Raw genomic sequence first — 26,147 nt, 5'->3', positions numbered from 1 at the left:
TTTGTCTATTTTGTTTAACAATTTAACTTGTTTTTTAAATATACTTTGCTGCTTTAGCTTTTATTATTTAAGCTGCCTGCAATTAACACACAAAGCTTTGATAATTATTAATATTTTGTTCTGCTTTCTTTTGCTGGCTCATTAAAAATGTTAAAAGCAGATGCCAGCCAGCAAAAAGAAAACGCACAGTCAAGTCCTTTGAGCTTGCCAAGGTGAAAACTCAAAGCAGGCAATGCGCCTGAACAGCATTTGGCGTTGCATTGTTTGTGCGGCAAGCAGCTGACAGTTTAAAAACACAAACAAAAAATCGTCTTTAAAATAGTACAAGGCTACCAAATGGCCGTACACATGGCATGCAAATAGTAAAAAGCAAAAGCGTAAAGCGATTTATGTATCAAGTGCACGGCATGCAAATGGAATGCCAAAGGTTGAAACGCTTCATAAACACCAGAGTGAACTTTCAACCCAGCAACAATACATACACACATATGTATGTACAGACGTATGCGTAACCATTACGCATACGCCATGTGCGACTAATTGCCAAGGCTTTTAGCGCTGCTTTTACGCTATCGATCCAACTGATTGAGCTGCCCCATTTCGTTGTCGTTCGGGTTAGACTCTGGCTGATTAGCTATTTATTTGCCTGCTTTTCCATTTGCTTAGCAGCCTCACATTAATCGCTAAAAGTATTAATTCACGCCCACTTCTTGTTTCTACATTACATGTTAATGGGCAACTGCAATTTGAGCAATAATTTTTCAACTTGCATAACATAAATTCAATTTAACCTCTTAACAACATTAATTGTTGATTGCTTATATAGTACAGTGCAGGGAAATTAAATAGATTCAGGCACTGAGCCTTGGAAAAGTGAAAAACATGCTACAAAAATTAACAAATTTTTAATTAAGTCAAATAATTTCAATAATTGTATTTATTAATAAGTACTAAAACGATATTGACTTCTGTAGTATTTTATCATATGTGAATTTATTTAAGTATTAACATTTTATGCTTACGATATTCACGGTTACGATATTGACATACACGACATTTGGTCCTAGGATATTCAGTTTGATAATATTCGACCTTAGCATACTTAGATATTCAGTGCTTAGCCATACGATATTCATTTCCACAACATGAATTTTTACGATATTCGTGTTTTATAAAAAATTGGTATACGATATTTTATTTTACGATATTCAGTTTGACGATATTCAACCTTACGATATTCAGACATGCAATGGTCAACAACGATATTCACTTTAACGACATTCAATGCTAATTTGACGATATTCAGTTTGTCGATATTCACTTAACCGATATTAGTCTTACCGATATTCAGTTGAACGATAGTTAGTTATGCGATTGTTAGTTTGAGCGATTTGAGCGTACGATAGTGAGCGTAAGGTTAGGCAGGACTCTCACTTGCTTGACTCTCACTTGCTTGACTCTTACATATGAGTGGGGGGAGGCCGCTAGGTAGCTGAGCTCAGCGAGCTCAGTCTGCGATCAGCCCTCGACCTGTGCGGATCAACTTGGCAGCGTGGAATTTTACCAGCAGGTGAGAGCAAGAGAGTAAATGTTAACTAGTGAGATTAGTTTGTACAGTTAAGTATTAAATATATGTCAAGTTAGTTTATTAACAATAAAACTTGGCGCCAACGTTGCATAAATCTGTTGATGGCAAAGCTTGACTACTGCAATAAAATAAAATTATTGCAATTGCATGCACACTCAACAACAACAACAAAGAGAGAGAGAGAGAGAGAGAGAGCTGCTGGCATTAAAGCAACAACAAAAGCCACTTGAATTAAGTGGCAGCTGCGGCATACGCAACGCTAAATATTAAAGTGGCAATGAATACAAATTGTGTCGTCAAACGCTGGACACACGCTTCAGTGCCTAGGAGGCTGCAACATGTGAGTGATTGCAACGGACTTAAAGACTTAAAGCCGCAACTTTCATGAGAGACAAGTGTTGCTTGCTTGCTTGCTTGCTTGCTTGTTAGTTAATTATGTGAACTTGAGCAGCAACTAAATAAAATAAGTTGTTAAACAAAAGTTCTTTGCAGCTGCTGGCAACAAAAACTTTGTTTGCTTTACTTAGGCGCAACTTAAAGCTTTGCCATGCAATTGGTAAATTAAGCTCAAGCTGCAAGTCAAGTGCAGCACAAAAGAACAGAGACAGAGAGAGAGTGAGAGAGATAAAAGAAAACTGACTTAAGTATGACAGCTCAAGTGGCAATTTGAAAATTTTAAGACACTAAGCTTACACTAATTTGCACTTAAATATTAAAGGTCAACAGTTTATAAGTATAAAGTATACTTATATATTAAAGTCAATATCAATGTCATTGACAAGTTGCCTTTGAGCTACGAAAATTCAACTCCACTTGCTTAAGTTCTAAGAAAAATTTTGCAATTATTTGATGCACTCTAAGCTGCCTTTGTAAATGAGTTTCTGTTGTTTATTATTTGTTAAATTTTTCTATTTGTTTTTCTTTTTTGGCGCTTTATATATTTTCTGTATTTTACGCAAAATTTGCTTAACAGCAATAAAATTATTTTGTGGAGTGCGCTTCATAAAAGTTGCCAGTTGCCATGGCTTTTGTTGTTGTTTTTGTCCTTGCTGTTGAGTTTTTGGCTCAATTATAAAAATGAGTTGCAGCCTCAGCAACTGAATGTGCCAACAACTAAAACTAACAGCGGAATTCGCTTAGTTGCAAAGGAAACTGTAAAAAATGTAAATAATATTTCGTGCACATAAAAAATACTTTAAATGAAAAAAAACGAAGCAAGCTATTTTTTATTTCCAAGAATTTAAAAATTAATAGAACTGCAAAAAACTTTATAGCATCTAAATTTTTTCTGATTTTTGTATATTTATATATAAATAAATATTAACAAAGCTTTAGCCGCAAAGAAAATTTAATGTGTGCAACTTTGAAATAGTAAATAATATTTATGTGCTATCGCTATATATATAGTAACATCTGCTATATGCCAACCCACTTGTTAATGCCTAACTTAAGTCCACAATTAATCAGCTTAAAGACTAAGCAGCTAAAGACACAGCTGCGAGCTTTGCATACAGCCAAAGGTGTCAAAGTCTAGCAACAAAACATGACCACAACAATTACAACGAAGACTGTAAGCCAACTATGTCTGGGGTGGGAGGCTTAGCATATGCCCAACATTAACAAGATGCTTAACTGGCACTTGGCTAACTTGCAAGCAAACAAACAAACAAGCAAGCAAACGACAATCTTTAAGCCATGTCAAAAGCTAATGGCATGAATTTCAAACACACACACGTGTATCGATTTGATTGGGTTGGGTGGTTGGGTGTTCATTAAGCTGATGTAAGTTAATTAAAACGCAAACTAGCAAATGGCAAATGATCAAAGTGCCAAAGACAGAAGCAAGAGCAAGTGCAAGAGTGAGAGAGAGAGTAGCGCTCATAATAATGCCAAATCACTTTGCACCGCAAAGTAGAGTGGCTGGGGTGGGGGAGGAGGTTTGAAAGTGACTGGAGACTGTGTCCATGCGCTACACTTGATGTGCCGAACATGTGTCAATTGCTTTGCAGCCTGCGGCAACTGTGGCAGACATGAGACAGTTGCCACACACGCACACACACACACATATGCAGCAGTAGTACTGGGAACTCATTAAGCCTGGTTGGCACTCCTGCTCATTGGCTACCTTATTGCCTTTTAGGCCACCAATATTAGTCGCGAGACTGCCTCAAACCGCAGAGCCCAGCGTCTTCATTAGCTTGGGCACTAGCTACAGCATTGATGATGCAACATTAATGCCTGCAACAAGGGCAACAACAACATGCAGCATGTGGCAGTTGCAACTAAGCTGGGCTGTGTGCTTTAAGCGTTGCCAAGCATTTGTTTAAATATACTTGATAATAAATAATAGTAACATTAGTATTTGATAATGATATTTATATTTATTTTATATTTACAATTTTTTTTTATTTTATTAAGTATATTCAATCAATTATTTAGCTTAAAGTTGCTTATTATTATAAACTTCACTGCTTCACATTTTCCTTTTGTCTTTGTAAATCAAAAGCAACTTCACTTTCGCCTACACTTTGGCCTAAGGCACTTGCAACCTTTTGTGGCATAGTTTAGCTTTGCTTTGCTTTGCGCATATTTTTTGTACAGTTTGTTTATTTTTGGGCGCCTTTACACTATTGTTGACTCTTGCATAAATCATAATTATTAAGTGCAGTGCAGTCACACACACTCACACACACACACACACACACTCAGCATGCAATTTTCCCTTTGGCCATTTTTCATCATATTTGTTTGGCTGCTGCTGCTGCTGCTGTTGTTGCCACTGCAGCAATTTGGCTGCCCCCACCCCACTCGAACCTGCACTGCTGCATGCAACATTTTAATGCAGTTTGCTTTACGCTTACATCGAGAAAAGAAAACAAAAAGGCAGCAGCAAGAGCACAGCGATGCAGCGATGCGTGCACTAAAAATAAAAGAACTGCAAAATACATTTACAATGCACACACACACACACACACACACACAGGCCAAAGAAAGACTATGATGGTGCAGCGGGGGTTGTGGGGGCTACATGCGTGTGCTCCCATTTCATGTTTTGTATAATCGATGTTGCCATGCGCAATTGTCGCCTTTCGATTTTCACAAAAGACAAGCCCCAACTACAAGTTAAAGCAGCTAAATTTAAGCTTCAATTGCTTCGAGCTATTTAAAGCATAAAAACCAATTTTATGTATTTTGTTATATATGCAGTAAACATTTATTTTTGTAGCTTAGCCTAAATATTTATATTACAAAATGCCATGCGTATAGGTAACTAATTTAATTTGATAGCTCAACAAATTCTTTCTTATATGCAGTACACAACATTTTGTTATATTTTTACATATACTATTATTTTTGTAAGTAGCTTAACTTAAATATAAAATAAAAGAAACAACAGGTGTTTGGTTAACAAAATTAATTTCATAGCTCAACCAATTTCTTCTTTAACGCACTTAATTTTTACACATTTTTTATACTTTTACAATTAAATTTTGTAATTTAGAAATGCAAAAAAAATAACTTAACTTAACTATTGAAAAGTAAATATAATTTCAACATATACGTGACGTATACGTAACAAAATAAATTTATTAGCTCAATGAATTTCTTTAAACAAATTTTTGAATATTGTTTTGACTTAAAATTTCTAAGCATACACAATTAGTTATAATGCAATTATTGCTGTTTGCGACTAACGAACAAGAGTCCTGCATAATTAAGACATTAACCCATTGAGCGCAAGCTAAAAATTTCCCCTTAGGCGCTCTTAAATTTCTGTTTGAGTTTGGTTTGGCAGCGAATGTGGTGAATTTGCATTGAGCACCAATGTGGGAAATATTTTGCATGTGTGTGCGTCACAATGTATTCTTTTGTCTGTGTATGTGTGAGTGTGAGTTTGTTGCTTTTTGCCGGTTTGTTTATCTTAAATTTGGAAGCATATCAAGTTTTTTTTATGAGACTTTTTGCCGGCATTTATAGCCTGACGCCAAAGAGAAACAAAACTTTATGCATGCATGTGTGTGTGTGTTGTATCTGTGTATGCGTGTGCTTGATTTAATCTGGCAATTGATTGTGTGTGTAAGCCTATAAGGGATTGATGGGCGGGCCTGAGTGGGCGGTCTGCTGGGTATTGTGTCTACGACAGCAGACTACAAATATTTACAAGCGCTTTTATTTGTTTGATAGATTTACTTAAATATTTATGCAGCCTGATTGCTCCAAAAAAAAAAGCTAAAGTTCTTTAATTGAAATGCCAGCAAGTTGAGCTTTTGATTGCATATATAAATATATATAGATGATCAACTGGTGTCCAGTGCTAGTAGAATGTGGGCCAGGCAGCCATACAACTGGAGCGTAAACCGTGTCTCAGTCTCTCTGGGGGCTCTGGACACAAACCCCAACAAATGCTGTGGCGCATACACAAAAAGTTTTAGTTTAGTTTTGCAGCAAAACCCGCAGAAATGCAGAAAATGTTAAATGCATTGGAACAAGCCAAACAAGTTGGCAAAGCAACAATTAAAAATTGGTGTCAGCTGAGAATTTTAAGTGCATTTCAAGGTGCGCCGCATTAAGCATACGCCACATGTGGCACACACAAGCATTTAGCACATTATTAATGCCAGAATGAGAACTTAAATTAATTAAGCGCTAACAAGTACAGCAAATAAATATAACAATATATGCCTTAAACCTTTATGCTAGTCTAACTGCAGCTATTTTTCGATTTGTCAGTCAGACACTTGACTAGCGCATAGATTGACAGACATGACTCAAGTGCAGTCGCTTATCGCGCCTTGCAAATATTTGTCAATCTACACTTGAAGTCAGACACTGACTGCGTCTGTTATTGGAAGCAGCTTAAATATTATTTATGATACGCGCATACTTTATTTATAAAGTTGCATATGTTGTTTGTAGTTTAATATGTTGTTAACTGCATTTGTTGTTGTTGTTGCTTGAGCTGCTTACAGCGTACGACGTCCCCAAAGCGCTGGATTCTCTGGCTGTCCATTGCCATCTTCAAAGTGAACAACATCAATTGAATCCTTGAATTGAAAAGAATCATTAGCAAAGATAGCGCAACAAAATTATTATAAACATGTGCATTGTTTAAAGCAAGGCCACTTAAAATGGCTTCGCTGCGTGAATATTTTCTTAACATTATTATGTGCATTAGCTATAGATATAGCTACCTGATTATTAAAATTACGCTGCACAGGCGGATTGTCAGCAATGGGCGCATTAGCTTCGCTATCTGCAAACAGATAACGATTTATAAATATTTATGCTAATTGTTGTTACTGTTTACCTTCAAACACAACAAAAGGTGAGCCCACATCAATGCCCGAATCGCCCAGTCCAATGGCATTGCGTGCCATGTTGAACGACTGTGGCTGCTGCTGCTGTTGTGGCGACGGTCCAGGCACAAAAGAGTTGCGACGTCGAAAGAACATAGCGTCGCGCTGCTGCTGCTGCTGCTGCTGCAGCTGTGGCACGCTATGCTGGCGACGCAGCATTTGCTGCTCCTCCTGCAGCATGCGTTGCTCCTCCTTTTGCTTCTCACGCATCTCCCACTCGAGCTTCATGCGCTCATTGTCTGCCTCACGCTTCAGCAGCTCTGCAGGCAAAAGAATTCAATATGTAGGCAGTTCATGGAGTAGCGCATACTCACCCTCGCGCAGTAGCTGCGTCTCACGCTCGTAGCGTGCAAACTCCATTTGAGCATCCAGCTGCTTCTCCTCCAGCTGCATCTCTTGCTTGAGCGTCGCCATGCGAGAGTTGTAAAACACATGCAAATCCTTCCAGCGATTGCCATACTCATGCTCAAACGTGCCCACGTCAGCGAAATGCGGTCCCACATTGCGCTCCTGCACATACTCGCGGCTCTTGGCCAGCGCCTTCTCGGGCAGTCCATCCGGATCCTTAAAGTCCTCCTTAATCTCCACCACGCAAGGACGCAGCGAGGCCGTCAAAAAGTAACACTTGTCATTGCACCAACGTAGACAGAGCAGCGCCGAGCTGCGCTTGAGAAACTCCACAGTGCCCTCGCCCATGTGATTGCCGCGATCATCAACGCTAATCACAGCGCGCTCAATCGGGCCAAAGATCTCGAACGACTTGTACAGCAGCTCATTGGACACAAAGTGACTGATGTTGCTCACACGCAGCGCATTGCCGCTTGGCGCAAAGCGCACGCGCAGCTGGCGTCCATTGTGCGTGGATGCATCCAGCACGCGCTTGGCCTTCTCGGCATTGCAACGCAAGTCGACCTTCAGAAAGGCAAAGCCCTTTTCTGAGTTTAGAAACACATCCTCCACCTCGCCATAGGGCTTGAAGAGCTCGCGCAAACCGGTCTCCTTGAGCAGATCGCCCGATAAATTGCCAAGATAAAGGCGATTGTGATTGGAGAACTTCTGCTCCTCCAAATCAGCTGAAGATTCCTCCTCTAGATCCAGTGTGGGGCCGCCCAGTTGACGCAGCTTTTGAATTATCATATAATCATCGCTGCGTTGCTGACTGCCGCCGCCACTGCGTCCACCACCGCCGTTGCTGCTACCGCGCTGCCAGCCCCCACGCTGCCCCTGATCAACCGAATTGCCATGAGCAAAGTTACCGGCCACGCGTCCACGATAGCTTTTGCCTGCATAAGGAGTATGGCCGGCGCTGTTGCCACCGCCACCGCCACCGCCATTAAAATACTGTGAAGAAATATGATATATGGGTCGTCATTACTTACTACACTGACTTACATGCTCATTGCCATTTGGTGTTTTAACAAATTCCTGCTGATTACGCGGACCTCTGAACCTCTTGGCTGGCGGTGTAATCATTTCATTGGACATAATAATGGGACCGCGTTTGTCTGTAGTGGACACTATCTTATCATCGTCAACGGAAATAATTTCATTCTCCATAGTCAAATAGTTAAAGCAATATGAACCGTAGAATGAAAATGAAAAAAATCACACAATTATTTTTTGGATATTTTTAGAGCTCACAAAATTTGCTGCGCTTTTTGATGTCTGATTTTAGACTGGCATTAACTTATAAACATGTTGGCATACGCCTGCTGTGATTAAATTTTAGCAATATAGTTAAAGCTGTTTAAAGTTAAAATCAAACCTAAACATTGCTTTAGCGTAATGCATTTGACAACACTCAACATAAACCAGCGACAATAATCGATGTCGATCACAATTCGCTCTTAACAGAATGTTAGGCAGTGCTTCGTTCTTAACAGCACTGGTAAAAGCACCTATCGAGCAGCATCGCTCATTTGAACTAAGTCTACGTTCAGTAATGAATAAAGTGCGTGTTTACTTTTCATGCTGCGCAATTAATATAAAGTGAAAGTGCAAGTGCAATTAAGAAACTTAAGTTCATTACACGAGCATTAACGCTTATTTAAGCTAATAAACTTTTTTTAAGTAAAAATATTTAACTTCATCGCTCAACTGAAGAAGAAGAAGCGGCTGCGGCACATTGCAATGACAATGCATTGTCTGGAAAATATTGTAAGTCAATGCTTAGAAACTTGAAATAGTTGTAAGTACAGTGCCCTTGAAAAGTATAAGCACAATAATCTTGAACATGGTGAATGGCAGCGGAAAGGAAATTGGAATTTAGCAATTGGGATGTTATATGTTTGACCTTATTGAAGCTGCTAGGCTGTGGCTCATTTAATTAAAGGCAAATCGACAGCCATATCCTTAACATAACAAATGACTTGGCTGGCGTTGAGCCTTAGGTGCTGAATTATTGAGCAATGCTAACAGCTCAACTAAATATATAAGCACCTTCTTTTTTGCAACTCATTGTGCTACAAATATTACAAATATTTGTAGCCTTGACTAAAGTGTCAATGTCGCAATATCAACGAATGTTGTTAAAACTATTTCAATAGAGTTTGCTTGCCTTACAAATTGTGTTATTCGAAAGTTTTCATATTTGGAGTTTAACTAGTCAATCGGTCAATCTTATACCAATTCAATTAAATTATGTCTTGGCTAAATCCGTACAAAAGCATTCTGGGCGTTTTCTGCAAGTTATTGCCGGGACGCGAGGTCTGCCGCAGGCAGCTGGAGCAGAACTGCGCAGTAGAGGACGGCGGCGTGGGCTACTATTTGGTGCGGCTGCCCCAGAAGGTGTGGCGACGTATTGTGTCCGACGGCGATGGCGAGTGCATGGGCGCCCATTTCTTGTCGGCGGAAAATCATAGCGAGCATTATCTCATGATGGGAGTAAAGATACTCAGTATAATTGCAATCAGCCTGGGATTAATGTATGCAATATTCAAGGTGGCCATACAACGACGTGCGGTGGATAATTGAAAAAAGAAAAGTGTGTGTGTCTTAAAAATAAATTCTAATGCGCTAAGGTGAATTTGTTGTTGCTGTTGTGAGTAAGCTTGCCAAGACTACTGAGCGTATGCGCAATATTAATTACATATTACTTTGCAGTTTTGTTAACGTGTTAATAGATGCATTGGTCTGCATTTAAGTATATGTATAAGCAAATTAATAAATGTTTAAATTTAATGTTCAAACAAAAGTGACAAATATTGTTGCTTAAGTTGGCTTTGAAATCTCAAATTGACTTGGGATTATAAATCTTAATTATAATTTAAATGCACTGTGCTTAAACTTTAGTTGCTTTATTTTTGCAATCAATGTGCATTAACCTTAAAAAGCTTCAACTTTCGATATTGACACTACGCCCGTAGAATTGAATCCAATGAAGCGCATACGGACGGACGGACGAACCGACGGACAGCAGCAGATGCTGCTGCGGTTGTCATTAAAAGCGACTGGATAAATGCAAAAATGTTTGCTGTTATAAAATATACTACTAGCTGCGATTAAACATTTATATATAAAGAGAGAGAGAGAGAGAGAGAGAGAGAGAGAGCGCAGCATAAATAAACGAAAACCGAATTTGCGAAATTAATTAAATCGACGGCAAGTAACGCACGCTTTGGGTTTTACGCTTTGACTCTGCCGCGTTGCACATGCAACCGCAGCAACTGCATATTGTTTGCTTGTGTGTGTGTGGCAAGTGTGAAATCAATTGCAGCAGTTTAAGCTGTGCGGCATTTTGACAGGTGAAAATAAAAGCAGTGCGCAGCCATAGATAAAAGCATTGGAACAAACAAACAATTGTTTATTTGATTTGTCAACAAGATAAATGCAACGAAGCTTAAGCCAAGCTATTTAAATTTTTAATTAATTCATTAATTACACTTTAGTGTTTACAACTTTCTTTATAAACTTAACATTTCTTTTGCTGTTTGTGCTTTGCTTGTTTTACAACGCGCAAAACTTTTTTACACAACTAACAAGCTCATTATAATCTCACACCCTTTGCTGCTGCTGCTGCTGCTCAAGTTAAAAAAAAGTTGCAAACAAAGCTGCAGGCAGCTTAACATTTTGATTGATACCCCAGCGAACAGACGCACCTAAATCCTAAAGCTGCTTAGCATGTGGCCTGGCGGCCATTGGCAATGTGATGAGCTGTCAGCTCTTGGCTTGGATTTCTCTCTCTCAGCCATTCGCCATTTGCAGGCGTGTAATGAATGGATTAACCAACATGACGTATGAGTGATGTATGCTACATTTGCATTGGCATTTCGCCAAGCTGCGGTTATTAATGAGCTTGTCTAGTCACACACACACACACACACACACACAGACACATAGGCAAGTTAAGTGACACTTGGAGTCACAGTTTTAGTCACAGCTGCGGCACATTAATTGTCAATTGAGCTAAAGAGACTGAGCACAGCATTTTCATTAGCATTAACATTTATATGAATTATTTAAATAATGTCTTGACATTTATTTATACGAAAGATTTACTCTAGAGTAGACGCTGATTCAAAGTGATTGATGTCAGAGGTTTCAATTAAAATTTAGGCAGATTTTGTATCAAAAATTTTTAATTTTTTGACGTATGCGTCAAGACTGTTTTAACTACAATTAAATTATTTAATTTTCTTGAATTTTTGAATACAACAATTTGAATAAAGGTTTGTGCAGCTGAAAATATATAAAAATAAAAATTTTCTAAATTATTTTCATCACAATTTTAATTTTATTAATTTTGAAACACATGAATTCTTTAAAAACTACATTATTTTTATTAATAAACCTTCAATTAACATACGCAGCTTGTCTCCAAAATATGTTAATTCAAATTATAATAAAAGTAGAAATTTTGTTGAGTACAAACAATAAGTTTGTGCAGCTGAAAATACATAAAAATTAAATAAAATAAAATAAAAATTTTCTAAATTATTTTTATTACAATTTTAATTTTATTTAATTTTTAAACTGATGCATTCTTTACAAACTACATTAATTTAATTAATATATTTTCAATTCACATGCCTGCAAAATATGTTAATTTAAAATTATAAGAAAAGTTGAAATTTTGTTACTATAACTTTTGAATAACTTTTGCACATTTACCACAATTTTTTAAGCTAACAAACGCAGTTACTTTCGCAACTGTTGAGCAGCTGCCAAAAAGTGTTGCATTCATCATTTGGCATTATCCGTGGCAAAAGTAGGTTATGCGCATATAAAGGATGAAAAAAACTGAAAATTTATTGTGCATGTTTTACAATTACATGAAATTTGGCTAAAATTGGCAAAATGTTGTCGTCGTTATTGTTGCTGAAAAATAAAACTGAGCTGGCAAACAAAACGCGCAAACAAGTTGCGCGCATGTTGAACAAAAAACTATTTTTATTTAATTTTTGTGACGCTTTTGTGTGCAAATAAATGGCGCATGTTCCAATTGAAATTTAATTCGTTGTGTATTGTGCGACTTACGTGGGCGGCGTGTGGGCGTGTTTGGGCGTTTGGGTTTGAGGTTGAACAGTTGAATATTATTAATACGCCCCGTAAGCCCAATAAATGCGTATCATCAATGTATGCAGCGCTGTTGTCTGGCGTTGTTGTTGTTGTTGTTGCTGTGCATTTTTTATGGTTATGGCCTTACTGTAATGACCGTTAAAATTGGCATTGTTATGACCATTGTTGTTGGCCCTGTTGTTGTTGTTGTTGTTGTTGTCGGGTCACAGAAATTGAATGAAAAGTGCAGCTGAGTTGAGGCACAGCAGGCACAGCTGCAATGCCAGCTTAATAATTACAGCATGCAACACGCACAAACGCACATATGAGCTACACTTTAAAAAAATATACATATATTGAAAGTCAACTACGAACAGTTGACAGCTAAAAGAAAATATTAAAAAAAAATATAAAAATTAAATCTGTGTAATAAAAAGAAAAAAAACAGTTTATTTATTTATTTTTGTTTATTTATTTTATTTTATTTCAAAGAATATTTTACAAATTATTTACAATTTATTAATATAAATATTTAAAATTAAATCTATTTAATAAAAAGAATAAAAGCAGTTTATATATTTATTTTAGTTTATTTATTATTTTATTTTAGCAATTTGTTGTCTTTTTTATTAAAATGCAGCAAAACTTCAAAGAATATTGCAAAAATGTTTTAAAATGTATTAAAATAAATATTTAAATTTAAGTCTACAATAAAAATAGCATAAGTTGATATATTGGTAACCAACATTTATTTTATTTTACTAATTTGTTTTCTTTTTTGTTTCAAAGCAGGCGCAACTTCAACGAATATTTTCTATGACGGGTAAGTGCGCATTGCTAACTAATTTACTTGCAATATTATAAGTTAAGCTTAGCTGCGACTTAAGCTTATTTCTTTGACTGTATTTGAGCTGCAGTTGTCGTTGCAGCTGCAAGCAATTTTCCAAAATGAAAAGCAGCCGTGGCAAACTGCTGCTGCTGCTGCTGCTGCTTCAACCAATGCATGTTGCTGCTGTAAAAAAAAGAGCTGGCAGCCATTTGCACGTCGTCAGCGTCGACACATTAAAATAAATGAGACTTTGCCCGTAAGCAGCTGACAACGGTTGCGCTTGTTCTTCTACTTGCTGTTGTTGTTGTTGTTGTTGTTGGTTTACCTTTGTACACATTGGTTGGTTGTTGTTGTTGGTTGCAGCATTTACACGTTTGGCCATGCAAAATTACGCGCAAATTACAATGCATAACGGACAGCGCTTCCTTTTCAACTCTTCAGCCTTTGAGCTGCAGGTTAAGCTGCAGCTTTGTCCATCGAATCTTATTATATTACAGCACCCCCCACCAGTTGCCGTTTCCAACGACTCCAACTGACCTCAGTTGTCAGCTGCTTGGCATTGTTTTATTCATCGGCTTAATTACATTGCATGAGTTCATTCGATATCGCCGCCCCCCCCCCACAGAGCTGACCAAATACAAAGTATTGCGACATATTCATGTGCTGTTAAAATTTAAATAAAAACTGACACAGTTTGGTATTGACTTTCAGTTCAGTCTTTAGTTAAGTGTAGCAATCATTAAGTAATTTCAACTGCAGAGCAAACAAAACTTCGCTGACTTCTAATCTGAAATTAGATACATTAACTTTATTCTGTTTTCATATAAAAAACATTTATTTTTTATGAAACTATATAATGCATTTAAAAAAAAAGTAACTAAAACAAATGCTTATATGTTTATTTTATTAATATGAACAGACTTAGTTGTTAACCTTTTAAATTTATACTTATCCACGAGCTCTAGAAACTTATAGACCTTTGACTGAGTTTGCATAAATTAAATTTAGCAAATCTTTTGCCTATTAAATTCTTAAAATATATTTATATGTAATTTTTGCAGCAGCAGCAGCGCTTAAATTAAATTCTTACATTTGCTTTTTGCTTTAAATCTCAAGATCCGCTTGCTTCAGATTTGCATAACTCCCACTGCGAGTTGAGCGCATCAAAAACCTTAAACGTTTTACTTCTCATTTACAGAGATTTGTCTAAGGCAAACATCAGTCTGCCTGTTTGTCCTGCTGACTGTTCGTCAGTCACTCAAACGTAAGTTTGCTGCCTTGTCATTGGGCATATTTTATTGAATTTTATGCTGTGGTCGTGTGGAATTTAACGCTTCGCTTGCTTTAGCCAAATGCGCTCTCTCTCTCTCTCTTTAGCTCTGTCTAGTAGCAATATTAACTTTGTTTTTTCGCTTTTGCAACAATTTCACGTCACACGTCATTAATTTTGCATTTTTGCCATAAATATACACAGTGAGGCGTTAGCAGTGGGCGTGGCAGCCTGACTGACACTAACATGTTGCGCTGCCTGCCAACGCCAGTGGCTCTGGGTCAAAGCAAAAGGTGTCCTGGGCCAACAATTTCACTCGCTCTGCAGCTTTAGCGCTGCTTTGCTTTTTGCTATACATTTATATATATATTTTTTTTATTTATATTTCGTTGCTGAGCAATGCGTTGAAATTAAAAACAGCAAATTTTGCCATAAAAATTCATAGTCTACTCTCTGGGGCGTTAAATCGTATGACGACGCCCACGCTCTGCGCTGATCACAGTTTGTTATAGTCGCGCAGCTGTTTTTCTTGCTATTGTTGTTGTTGTTATTGTTGTTGCTGCTGTTGCGCTTCCCATATTGCCATTTGCGCCTTTTGTTGCTGCCTGTTTGCCTTTGTTGCTGTCATTGTGCCCAGCAGCATATTTGTGGCAGCCTGCCAGCCCTATATATATATGTGTGTGTGTGTGTGTGTGCACTTGTCACTTGTTGGCGGCGTGAAATTGAAGCCAACAGCAACAGTCAGCGCTGCTGCCACGCAAACTGGTTTATTGGGTTAGGCTCACTTTTTTTTTTTTTTGTAAATGCGATTTTCAATGTTTAAAGTTGCCCGCTGCTAACGGTAGATTTTGTATACAGTTTGTTTGGAAATTGAGTGCAGCGTCTAATAGTTAAATCATTTTAATATACTGTTTAATTATTTTATTTTATTCTTAGCAGTTTAGCTCAATTGAATGTGCAGTTTGATTGAAGTGCAGCGTCTAAAAGTTGCTTAAATCATTTTAATATATTTTTTTAAATATTTAATTTGACTTTTTGTGTTGCTTAGACATATAAATAAATTAACTACTTCATGCGCTGCTTATAAAATAATTTATTATTAGCAGTTTAGCTCAATTGAATGCGCTCTAACTTTTAAATTTATTTGCATTGAAGCAATAATTATAATGCATACTTTATGTTTTATTAATTTAAGCAAAGAAAATTATTTTAGTTAGCTAAACGACCTTTGCCTAAGCAGTGTGCGCGCACATTGCGTATACGCAACGTTTACCAACAAACTAACGCTAGCTTGTTTACTTTTAGTGAAATCATTTTTTGTTGTACGTGCGCATAGCAAAAATTTAAATGCAGTGAATTTAAAGTTTAGCTTAAGCCTGACTAGCAATAAAAACTAAAAGGCATCGAATATTATTTCTGGACCTGCAAAATTTATTCTAATTTGCGTGGCACATTCTCTTTAAACTGTCCCACAACATTTCCAGGTGGATTGTAGTTGCAAACGACCCAAGTGCGATCCGCTCTGCGGGTAGAAATTGTACAAAAGGATAGAGAATTATACGATAACTTACTTGCGAGCTACGCCGGATCCCATTTCGGTGGATGCTTTCCAAATGAGCTGCGTGAAGTGTCCAGCGGTGGGTGCAAAGTCGGGCTTGTTGAAATTGAAGGCGTTGATTTCTCTATACCACATGTCCACAGGCAGATCGCCGGTTACATCCATGCCGCCGGACAAGAAAATGTTCTCACCATACTTGGGATTGGGACGATGCTCCATAATGTTCTTATCGCGCAGATGCTGCAAGCAGTGAAATGTAAACTTGGCTTAAATAAATTTGATTTTCAATTGATACATTGGCCCATTGCTGTGCGTGCTTGTTCAGCTCATTGTTGATCTTCAGCTCGGGGCAGCCATGCATCTTGCGATACTTGTTGGTGGTATTGAAAACATCTTTGAGGAACTTCTCATTGTTCGCGGGCGTATCCTGGCCCAGCGGTCCAGGCGTGCGCTCATGCGTCTTGGGTATGGGCGGCAGCTTACGCGGCGGCATGGTGCAGGTCCAGAAATTAGTTCAACCAACTAACTAGACTGACTGGAATTTTGTACGATTAGCTTTGCCAGGTTGACATGACAACAGCTTTTGAGTTCAATTGTTCGATTTATGCCTTGACATAAATCTCTTTAAAATCTCCAAGGATTTCGCATAACAAACTTCGTTTGGAGTGCGGCGCACGTTTGTCTCTTGGCATTATGTTCGAAATCACAAAATACACTTCAAATTGCATTTTAATGGAATTTATTGCGCCAAGCGATACGAAGCGAGCGTCTCTAAATGGGCGTGGGAGTGGGTGTGGCATCCATTGGGGGTTATACCAAATAATTGCGCGCAACTGCAACACTTGACTTTTTATGCTCCATGCCCCAGCGTTTACAGTTACAGATAAAAGCATGCCAACAGTTAAAGGCAACAAACAAACAAAACAACACAAACAAATAAAGTATGTAAAGAAATAAAAGAAAGTATAAATCCGCGCGCAGTCAGGACACAAATTATTACTTGGCCGAGCGCCAAAATGTTTAAATTACAATTTGCTCAGCTCAGTTGCAAGTACAGTGAATGTCCGATATAGAGAGCATTTTATAATATTCATATGTGTTAGATTTTGCAGTTATTTATTGACTATACAACATTTCAACTCAATCAATGATTCGTAAGTAGCTAAATCAAATAAAATAAAGTGCTTGAAGATTTTATTGCTTGCGCTTAAATTTGATTAGCGATAGCAGCGTCCAATTGATAGTCATTAAATAAATCAAATCAAAATTAATTAAATAAAAATAAACTGCTTAGAGACTTTACATTTTATTAGAATATAATATATAATATCAATTTACATAAACTTTTATTTATTGAGCTTAAAATTGCTTTACAATAACTCAGTGCTATTAATCAGTTAGTAGATTAATCAAGTCAAAATACAACATATATAAAAATAAAGTGCTTAAAGACTTTATATTTTATTAGAATATAATATAAAATATCAATTTATAAAGCATAAAATTGATTAACAATAACTCAGTAACTTAAATCAATAACTTAATTAGTTAGTAGATTACTTAAGTCAAAATATATATAAAAATAAAGTGCTTAAAGACTTTATAATTTATTGAAATACAATGCTTGATATGAATTTATATAACATTTTATTTATTAAGCTTAAAATTGATTAATTTTAACTCAAGCCTTGATCATTAATAAGTCAGTGGATTAATAGTTTAGATTAGTAGATTAAGTCAAAATACATTATATAAAAATAAAGTGTTTAAAGATTTTAATTATCTATCTATGTATAAATTATAATACAAATTATTCTTTTGGTTAAATTTTTATTTATTGAGCTAAAGCTTAGTAAATAAATTAATCAAACTAAAATGGGCAGAAATAAATAGAAAAATTAAAGAACTTTATTTCTGCCAATTTTAGTTTGATTAATTTAGTTACTAAGCTGAAGCTCTATAAGGTTTCCTTAAGTTTTCTATTTAGTTTGCTTAGTTTAATTTCAATTTGCTTTGCATAGCTTAAATATTTATATTATATTTTATATTCGAGACGCTTCGAGTCAACTCAAGCGAGCGTCTACTGTGCTCAAGTCGCTGCTTGTGCTTGTGTGTGTGTGTGCAACGTTATCTGCAGCGCTGGCAACTGCAACAAACTGTAGGAAGCCATTTAGTTGCACTGTCTGGCCGACGCCGCTGTCGCTGCTGGCGTCTCCTGTGGCGCCTAGTCCCAGTCGGACACAAATAATTTCCATAAAAATCAACAAACTATATAGCGTTAGTTTGTGCGTTGATAAACTGCAAGCACAATTGCCACCACCCGCTGTTGATTAACGTTGCGTATACGCAATGTGTAATAAACGTTACGGCAACTGTAAGGAAAAAATGTTATAAAGCTAAAAAAAATGACGCTGCAGTTAATTAAATATATGTAGCAGCTAAATTTGCAGCTAAAAATCAAAAGTTATAGATAAAATATATATTTTAGTATATAAAATATTTTGCTTTTTTTTAGGGAATTTTAAGCGCAAATTTAAAGCAATTTAATTATCATTAGCAGCGCTTAACAGTTAGAGGCAGTGCGCTTAGCCAAGGCTACACCGCAATTCTGCGGTCACATGATGACCTCTTGGCCAGCAGTTGGTGCCGGCTCTTTATGCTTTTTGCTTAAAGAGCCAGCGCGCCATAGAAAAAAAGCAAACTTAATGATGTGTGAGCCTAAAAAAAATGTGAAAAAAACTTGTTTTATAGCCTGGCAGGCCATTTAAAAATGCATTTGAAAAAGTTTTAATTAAAATGCTGTTTCGGTCAGCGCGGCTAAGATGGGAGCAATGTACGCGGTCAAAAAAAAAAGCAGCGCAGCTGCTGCATGTTCTGACAACGTGTCCTATTCATAATGCTGTGTGCAAAAAAAAATAATAAATTATTAAAACAAAAGTTTATAAACATATGTGTGTGTGTGTGTGTCTCAAAGGATTTAAATTTGTCAATGTGCTGCCAGTCAAGCTGTCAATATAATTATCAATGTGGCATTGCAACAATTGCAACAATTTTCATAATTAGTATTTGCATAATTTGAGGTCGACCAAATGCAAATGTTTAATGTGCTGTCTCTCTCTCGCTCTCTCGCTCTAACAGTTGCATACAATATTCAATTACAAGCAAATGTGCTAAACATTGCGAATGTGTGTGTTCTGGTCCAAGCGCCGAAATTAATTTGTTTGTGTTACAGCATAAACTAACAAACTTATAGTCACCTAACCCCCAACCACCCCCAACCACCCACTTTTGCTACAGTTTGCTTGGCCAGGTGCTGTGCAAACAAATTGCGTACGTGTAGCTCTCTTGGTCCTTTGGCTCCTGCTTTTGGGTAATTGTAATGCGAGCAAATAAACGAGCAAGTGTAACACGAATATGCATGCCAAACATTGTCTCGCTCTGTCTCTCTCACACACACAATGTTTCTCTGTCTCTGCTGGGAAGCAGCGTGGCTGGTTACAAGCATATGAAGCATTCAGAACATTGCATTTGATGTCGTCTAGCTGTTGTATATCACTTTTTGCTGCTTGTTGCCTTTGCTCACACGTTGGGCTGCCAAAAATTGTAGCTTCGTTTTTTTAATTTTCAAATTTATAGCCAGCAGCTATAACAAGTTTGAAACTTTGCAGCGAGTAATAGTATTTAAGTCATATTGCAATTTAAAATGTAGTAAATGACAAATAAAATTAATCAAATGAGCATTTTTATATATAAAGCAAATAGGCAGTAATACAGAATTTTCTAAATATTTTAGCACTTTATATTATATGAAAAAGAAATTAATTTAAAATTATCTACGTGCACACAAAATGTATCGAAGTTGAATTTGTGATTTGTTTGAGGCTAATTTGAAATTCTGTAGCAATCCAGCATCAACTCTTGTTTAAAAATATTTATTTAAATTAATTTTACTTATTTTAATTGTAACTTAGAATTAATTCTATAGTGATGATGTAGCCACAGCAGCTGAGGCCTTCAGGCTATTGAAATTAATTAACTTGAATGCTAGCAACGATTTTGCTTAAAGTTTTTAACAGCTTATAAAGCAAAGATTATTTATTTTAATCAAAAATTAGCTGAAATTTACTAAAGTGCTATTAAGCTTTAGTATTATTTGATGTGCTATTTACTTATTTATTTTTAATTGTAGCCTAGAATTAAATGCTATAGTACAATTCGTATAGCTAGAGCACTAAAGGCCTTCAGGCTGTGCTATTTATTTTTTATACAGCTTTGGTTAAATGACTTAAACTAACAAAGATTAATATGCTTAAGCATAAGATCAAGCTAAAGCCCAACGTTCGACTCTTAGCTCTTCAATTAAAATTCTGTAGCACCCATTGCCTTAATTGTCAAATGTGCCAGCTTAGCTTTTACTTATTTATTTGTCATGCAACATTTGTGCGTCTTCTAGGACTACATACAAACATAGAATTGAAAAAAATATATAAATCTAGCACATGAACGTGCCACAACGAACAAAATTTCAAGTCTTTCAGGTGAGAGAGCGTGAAGTGACTAAACAAAGTGAAACTAATTGAATTGATTGATTATTAAAGCAACAACACAGCAGAACAAAAGCATAAGAAATATTTAAAGCGATGCCGCGTTTAACCGAGGATATGATCAAGGCGCGCAGCAAGATCTGCGATCTGCAGCAGGTGAAGAAGCTGAACTGCTGGGGCACCGATATCGATGACATTAGCATTGTGGAGGAAATGCGGAACATTGAGGTGCTGGCGCTGAGTGTGAACAGGATCAGTTCACTGGAGCCGCTGGTGCATTGCAAGCGACTCAAGGAACTTTATTTGCGCAACAACAAAATACAGGACATGAGTGAGTTGTCCTACCTGACGGGTCTGAAGGATCTGCGCTGCCTTTGGATGACGGACAATCCTTGCTGCGAACAAGCTGGCGACAATTATCGCATCAGCGTGCTGCGTGCGCTGCCCAAACTGCAGAAGCTGGACAATGCGGATGTCACGCCGCAGGAGCTGGAGGAGGCTAAGCGCCAGGGTCTGCTGGAATACAGCAGCTCGTCCAGCTCCTCGGAGCAGACGCCAGAGTCGCCGTCGCCGGCGCCTTCGCCCTGCCCATCGCCGCCGCCGCCATCGCTGCCCTCGTCACGCTGCTCGCCAACGCCGTCGCCTCCAGGCCACAACTTTGGTCAGCTCAACAAGCAGCGCAGCATGTTCGCCAGTCAATACATGCTCAACCAGTCGGAGCAGCAGCTCGACTGGCGCTGCGAGCAGCCAAATGCACGTCAGTTGCACTACGAGCGCAACTGCAACGAGTGCAGAATTCATGAGTCCGACGCCGGTCGCCTCATGCGCTCCTCGGAGCCGCCAACTGCGGCGCAGCAGCCGCGTCAGCTGAATGCCGCCGATCGCAGCGAGCATCTGCTGACCACCACGCTGTACCTTTTAGACGAACTTGACTACGCCTCGCTGGACAAACTGCAGCAGGCCGTGCGCTGTCGCATGGACGAGCTACGCAGACGCTAGTCCAACTCGTTAACCCCATTGAATTCAACAAACAAAAGACACTTCCCATACATTTCATTTGTTTAACTGTCCCTATGCATATGTTTTTTCAATTTCATATTTAGTTTATATTTGACACTTCAATTTGGAGTAATGCATAAAATTTCGAAAATTCTAAAATAAATTTCGATTGTTTTAATTTCAATATTCAAAAAAGCAACAAACATTAGATTCATTTCAGCTAAGCTCAACTATTTGTTGTTATCGATATTTGCTTACAGCTGCTGCTTACCGATATCAAACAATAAGCTGCAATACGGTCACACTTTAAGTAAATGCGCATGCATTTTGAATTATGTTAACATGAATACAGCTTAAAAATAAATATAAATTACAATCTTTCAATTGCAAATGAACATAAATTAATTTTCTTGCGCTGCAAATATGAAATAAAATCCCAAGCCGATTTTAAAAGCATATAAATTCCAATATAAATAATTTAATTTAAATTTCTTTGTAGGTCTACGCGCTGCTAACTTTATACTTTCGGTTTTCCGGATATAGGGTAAGTCACCAATCTTCTATTTATTTATGTTTAAGTTAATCAAAACACAAGCCGATTTTAATACCAAAATATAACAATTTGTTGCAAACAACATTAATTGTTGAATATGCTGCATTTATTTATAAAATAAATACATCGACGCCTTACTAATTCATCACTTAAGCTTTGACTGCACTTAATTTATTTTCATATTGACCAACTGCATGTTGTACAGTTAAATTTCAAGTCGAGCTATTTCAAATTTGTAACTAGAGTGCTTTTTAATTAAATCTGTCGAACATTAAGCAAGCCACATACCCAACGTGCCAACAATGCAATGGAAAAACAATACCTAGCACAAATATGTGCAGCACCCAACCCCACCCACTTTCATTTGTGTGCGTTGAAGTTTCAGTTTTTGTTTTAATTATTAGTTTTCATTAATTACAGTTTGTTGTTTATAAAGTGTGCATTACAATTGAATTGATAGCAGAATAGGTGAGGGGGCGCCTCTTAACGCTCTCTGCGCTTCTCAAAAACTGCAAACTACTTTTGCTGCTGCTGTCAATGCAGCTGTTGTGCGTTTTCGATTTCGCTTTTGCTTTTGTTTGCCACACAAGCTGACCTATAAATCATCTAATGGCCAACAGTGGCCATTGGGATTCAATTCCCACAACCCCACCCCACCCCACCCCACCCCTAACCCCTTTCACATGTGTCAATATTTGTGCGAAATGCGGTCGCAGTTGTCTGAGTTACGAGTTGGATTTTGTTTTGTGAGCGAGACAAGCTTTTAGTTGTCTAAATTTAAGTTCGCTCTGTCTGTCTATCAACGAATTTTCGTTGTACATTGCTTTTTAGCAAATTTCCTATTGCATATTTCAAGCATTTCCGCTTGACCAAGAGCAAGTTCTACTCGACGGCACTGTTGCTTAATTTCCGTTTATTTTTTATGCCTTTGAGTGCCAGTGCGACTGAGCAGCTGTCCAGCTTATGCAGTTTTCACTTTACAATTTCCAATTGGCGTACGTGGCGTATGCGCAACAAATATTAAATGCAATGCAGTCAAGCTGCAAATTGGCTGCATAAAATAACGTTTTAGTCTCAATTAAAAACTTTAAGGCCTTTAAAGCAGCTTAAAGCAACGAAAAAAAATTTATATGTGAGCACATTTTGGCCGCAAGCTGCGGCAAGTCCCCAAATAGCCATAAATTCGAGCGTTTTTAACAAGAAGCAGACGGCAAAAAGCGCAGCAAACATAAAAAAAATATGTGTAAAAAAATAAAGAGGGAGAGCGGTAGAGAGCGAGAGGGAAAAGGTCAACTTTGTCCAGAACGAAAACAACTTTGGCCATGTTACGCCCGAGGAATTGTTAAGGAATTGTGCTTAATTTACTTTTGTTTTGCTTTTGTCGCTGCTTCGCTCTCCCTCTGTCTCGCTCTCTCTCGCTCTTTTGGCCACTTGAACTGTGACACTAATGACAACGCCAAATAAAAATCCATTTAATTTCGCACATAAAATTATGCATAAAACTTGAGCTTTAATGTAATTAATTTGCTAAATGACACGCGGCCAAAATGAAAAGTGTCTATGGCGTTAATATATTGTTTAGTGGGGGGTGGGTGGTCTGCAGTTTGCGGTTGCAACACAACGAGTTTGTTATTGTTAAAAAGCGCGAATGCTAAGTGCCCAGCATCATTATTATGCGCTGAGAGTTAAGCTGGCAAGTGGGTGGTGGGTGGGGGGTAGTGTAGCGGGTTGCAGCGCAGTCTTTTGTTTAACGACTACATTATGTGTTGGGCGCACAATCTAGCGGCATGAGAATTGGCAAATGCTCTCTTCATATTTATACCAGCAAATGTTGCCTAGACAAATATTTTGCCAACATTTGAACATTTGTTTATTTCGCAAATGTGTGCAGCGCTTAATTAACATAATTATTTTTGCAAAATTCAAATTTGCACAAGAGTATTGAAAAATAAAGCCTTGAAGTTAAAAACGCAAGCTTAATAAATATCAAATATTTTATATATATTTATTTATTAAAGTTAAATAACAATCATCAGTTAAAATACAAATGCATTTTTTTGAGCTTATGTATAAATAAATTATATTGCGAGTCACTAAACTTTGAATACCAAAGGCTTCATTAACTATATTTCTTATTTGCTTAACTTGTGCTTATAAATTCAAAAATTTAAATTATATTTGATAGAATGCCATAGAAATTTGTATTAATTGTTTTTGTTATGCATTCAATTATTAATACTTTTTTATATGTATTTATTACCTTATAAATTTTACCAACAGCTGAGGCATTTGCTTGCTAATTTTTTATTTAATAACTTAATTGAAATATTGAATAGATAAAAGGCTTTTCTCTCATATAGAGTATAGCTGTGCGCATAGATACAAAAGCTGTTTAGAAACATGAACACGCACGTAGAAAAACACACACACAGCCAAACAAACACACACACACACACACACATGTATGGAAACTAAACAGCGAGTGCTGTGCAGTGAGTTTTGCTTGAAGCGTTTGGGGAAACGGGTTCCGTTACCGCTAAGGGAGTAAGGTGGGTTAGTGGGTGAGTGGGTGGCTGTGCGTCGTCGTCAGTGTTGTCAGCGGCAGCAGCAGCAGCAGCAGCGTCGCATTAAGCACGTCGGCAACATAAATATTTTAATTTTGCTAAAAATTTGTGCTGAAAAGTCGCTTTTTTGCATTAGGAGGAAGTGCGAGGCGCTCAGAGACACAAACACACACACACACACACACATACACATGCATGCTTGCCGCATAAACTAAACAAAATGGCGTCGACGAAAGGATGCGCATTGTTGTTGTTTAGCTTGTTGTTGTTGCTGCTGCTGCGGTTCCAGCCTGGCACGGCGATGCTTGTAATGATAAGCGCTGTTTGTGTTTTACTTTAATAGGCAAAATTATGTGCACACACACAGAGAGAAACACACACACACACACATAGAGAAAGAGAGCGGCACACACAAAAGGCTTTGACTCAAAACACGGCTCAAAGGCATAAATTATTGCGGTTAAACAGACAACAAACGCGTTGGCCAGGGCCAGCGGCAAACTAGACGTCAACCCCTTTGGCTCACCACCCCACTCCTCGCTCCAGTGGCCGCGTGTTGGCCAAATTAAAATAGTGTCTGGCCTGGCCTAAATGCAAATAAGTGTGTTTTAGTTTTTCGTACGGGAGTATACAAATATAATGAGGCATATTTTTGAGTATAATACTTCGAGTGAGCTGCAATGCAATTTAAAGCGCTAAATTTATTAAATGCTCAAGCGCTAGAGTTGGCCAACAGTTTGCCTATGAATAACTTTCAAGTATAATTTTCGCTTTATAACTTCATTTTGCATACATATGCTTAATAATTATTTTTATGTTGATAAATAGCTATGAATTTATGTTTTATATATTTATGTATTATAATTTTTGAATTTTAAATTAATTTACTCAGTGTGTGCTTTTAATTACACTATAATTCAAATGAACTGTGACTTATTCTAGTTCACGCGTTCTAGTTCCTTTTTATAAATGCCATTCACTCTGCTGCTGCTTATTCCAGTGTAACCGCAACTACAAAACATAACATAATTAATCGATAACAAGCATAGCGATAGTCATAAAGTGCAGTAGCCTTTAGTGCAGTCGCATTTTAAGCAGCGCCACGACGATCTTGTTTGGCATTGAAACATATCGCGTTGATGCTGATGCACTGGAGGCTTTATTGCATCAGCACTCAAAGCCAATAAAAGTGGGCGGCTGTGCGTTTGGGGTGTGGCCACTTAATGCTACGGCGGCCATAGCAGTTAACCAGGCTCAATTGAATAGACGGGGCCAGAGCACTCTGGCAGTAGCTCAGCTCAGGCGTGCAGGCAACACCTTTTACCCAGAAGTGGGTGGGGGGGTTGGTAGCTGAGCGCCGTATGTAATCCACTCTGGTTGGCATTTCGC

At 37.6% G+C, this 26,147-nt stretch overlaps 3 protein-coding genes across 3 annotated transcripts; 1 reads left to right on the top strand and 2 right to left on the bottom strand.

Annotated features, from left to right (window-relative positions):
- Nucleotides 1–6,479: 6,479 nt before the first annotated feature.
- On the bottom strand, nucleotides 6,480–8,606 carry LOC108606241 (protein no-on-transient A). The gene is made up of 5 exons (XM_017996189.1): nucleotides 8,338–8,606; nucleotides 7,260–8,286; nucleotides 6,897–7,205; nucleotides 6,781–6,842; nucleotides 6,480–6,633 (listed from the first exon to the last, which is right to left on the bottom strand). The coding sequence occupies exons 1-5, from the start codon at nucleotides 8,500–8,502 to the stop codon at nucleotides 6,553–6,555; spliced, it is 1,644 nt and encodes a 547-aa protein (XP_017851678.1). The 5' UTR covers nucleotides 8,503–8,606; the 3' UTR covers nucleotides 6,480–6,552.
- A 7,333-nt stretch (nucleotides 8,607–15,939) lies between these two features.
- On the bottom strand, nucleotides 15,940–16,686 carry LOC108606290 (Golgi-associated plant pathogenesis-related protein 1). The gene is made up of 3 exons (XM_017996279.1): nucleotides 16,394–16,686; nucleotides 16,112–16,338; nucleotides 15,940–16,062 (listed from the first exon to the last, which is right to left on the bottom strand). The coding sequence occupies exons 1-3, from the start codon at nucleotides 16,589–16,591 to the stop codon at nucleotides 15,972–15,974; spliced, it is 516 nt and encodes a 171-aa protein (XP_017851768.1). The 5' UTR covers nucleotides 16,592–16,686; the 3' UTR covers nucleotides 15,940–15,971.
- Nucleotides 16,687–20,529: 3,843 nt separating this feature from the next.
- On the top strand, nucleotides 20,530–21,740 carry LOC108606261 (cilia- and flagella-associated protein 410-like). Its single transcript, XM_017996223.1, has 2 exons — nucleotides 20,530–20,636; nucleotides 20,697–21,740. The coding sequence occupies exon 2, from the start codon at nucleotides 20,739–20,741 to the stop codon at nucleotides 21,639–21,641; it is 903 nt and encodes a 300-aa protein (XP_017851712.1). The 5' UTR covers nucleotides 20,530–20,636; nucleotides 20,697–20,738; the 3' UTR covers nucleotides 21,642–21,740.
- The last annotated feature ends 4,407 nt before the right edge of the window (nucleotides 21,741–26,147 follow it).

The sequence above is a fragment of the Drosophila busckii genome, unplaced genomic scaffold (assembly GCF_011750605.1).
Source record: "Drosophila busckii strain San Diego stock center, stock number 13000-0081.31 unplaced genomic scaffold, ASM1175060v1 hic_scaffold_38, whole genome shotgun sequence".
In the NCBI taxonomy this organism is placed as follows: Eukaryota; Metazoa; Arthropoda; class Insecta; order Diptera; family Drosophilidae; genus Drosophila; species Drosophila busckii.
This window is presented reverse-complemented; position numbering and strand designations above follow the sequence as displayed.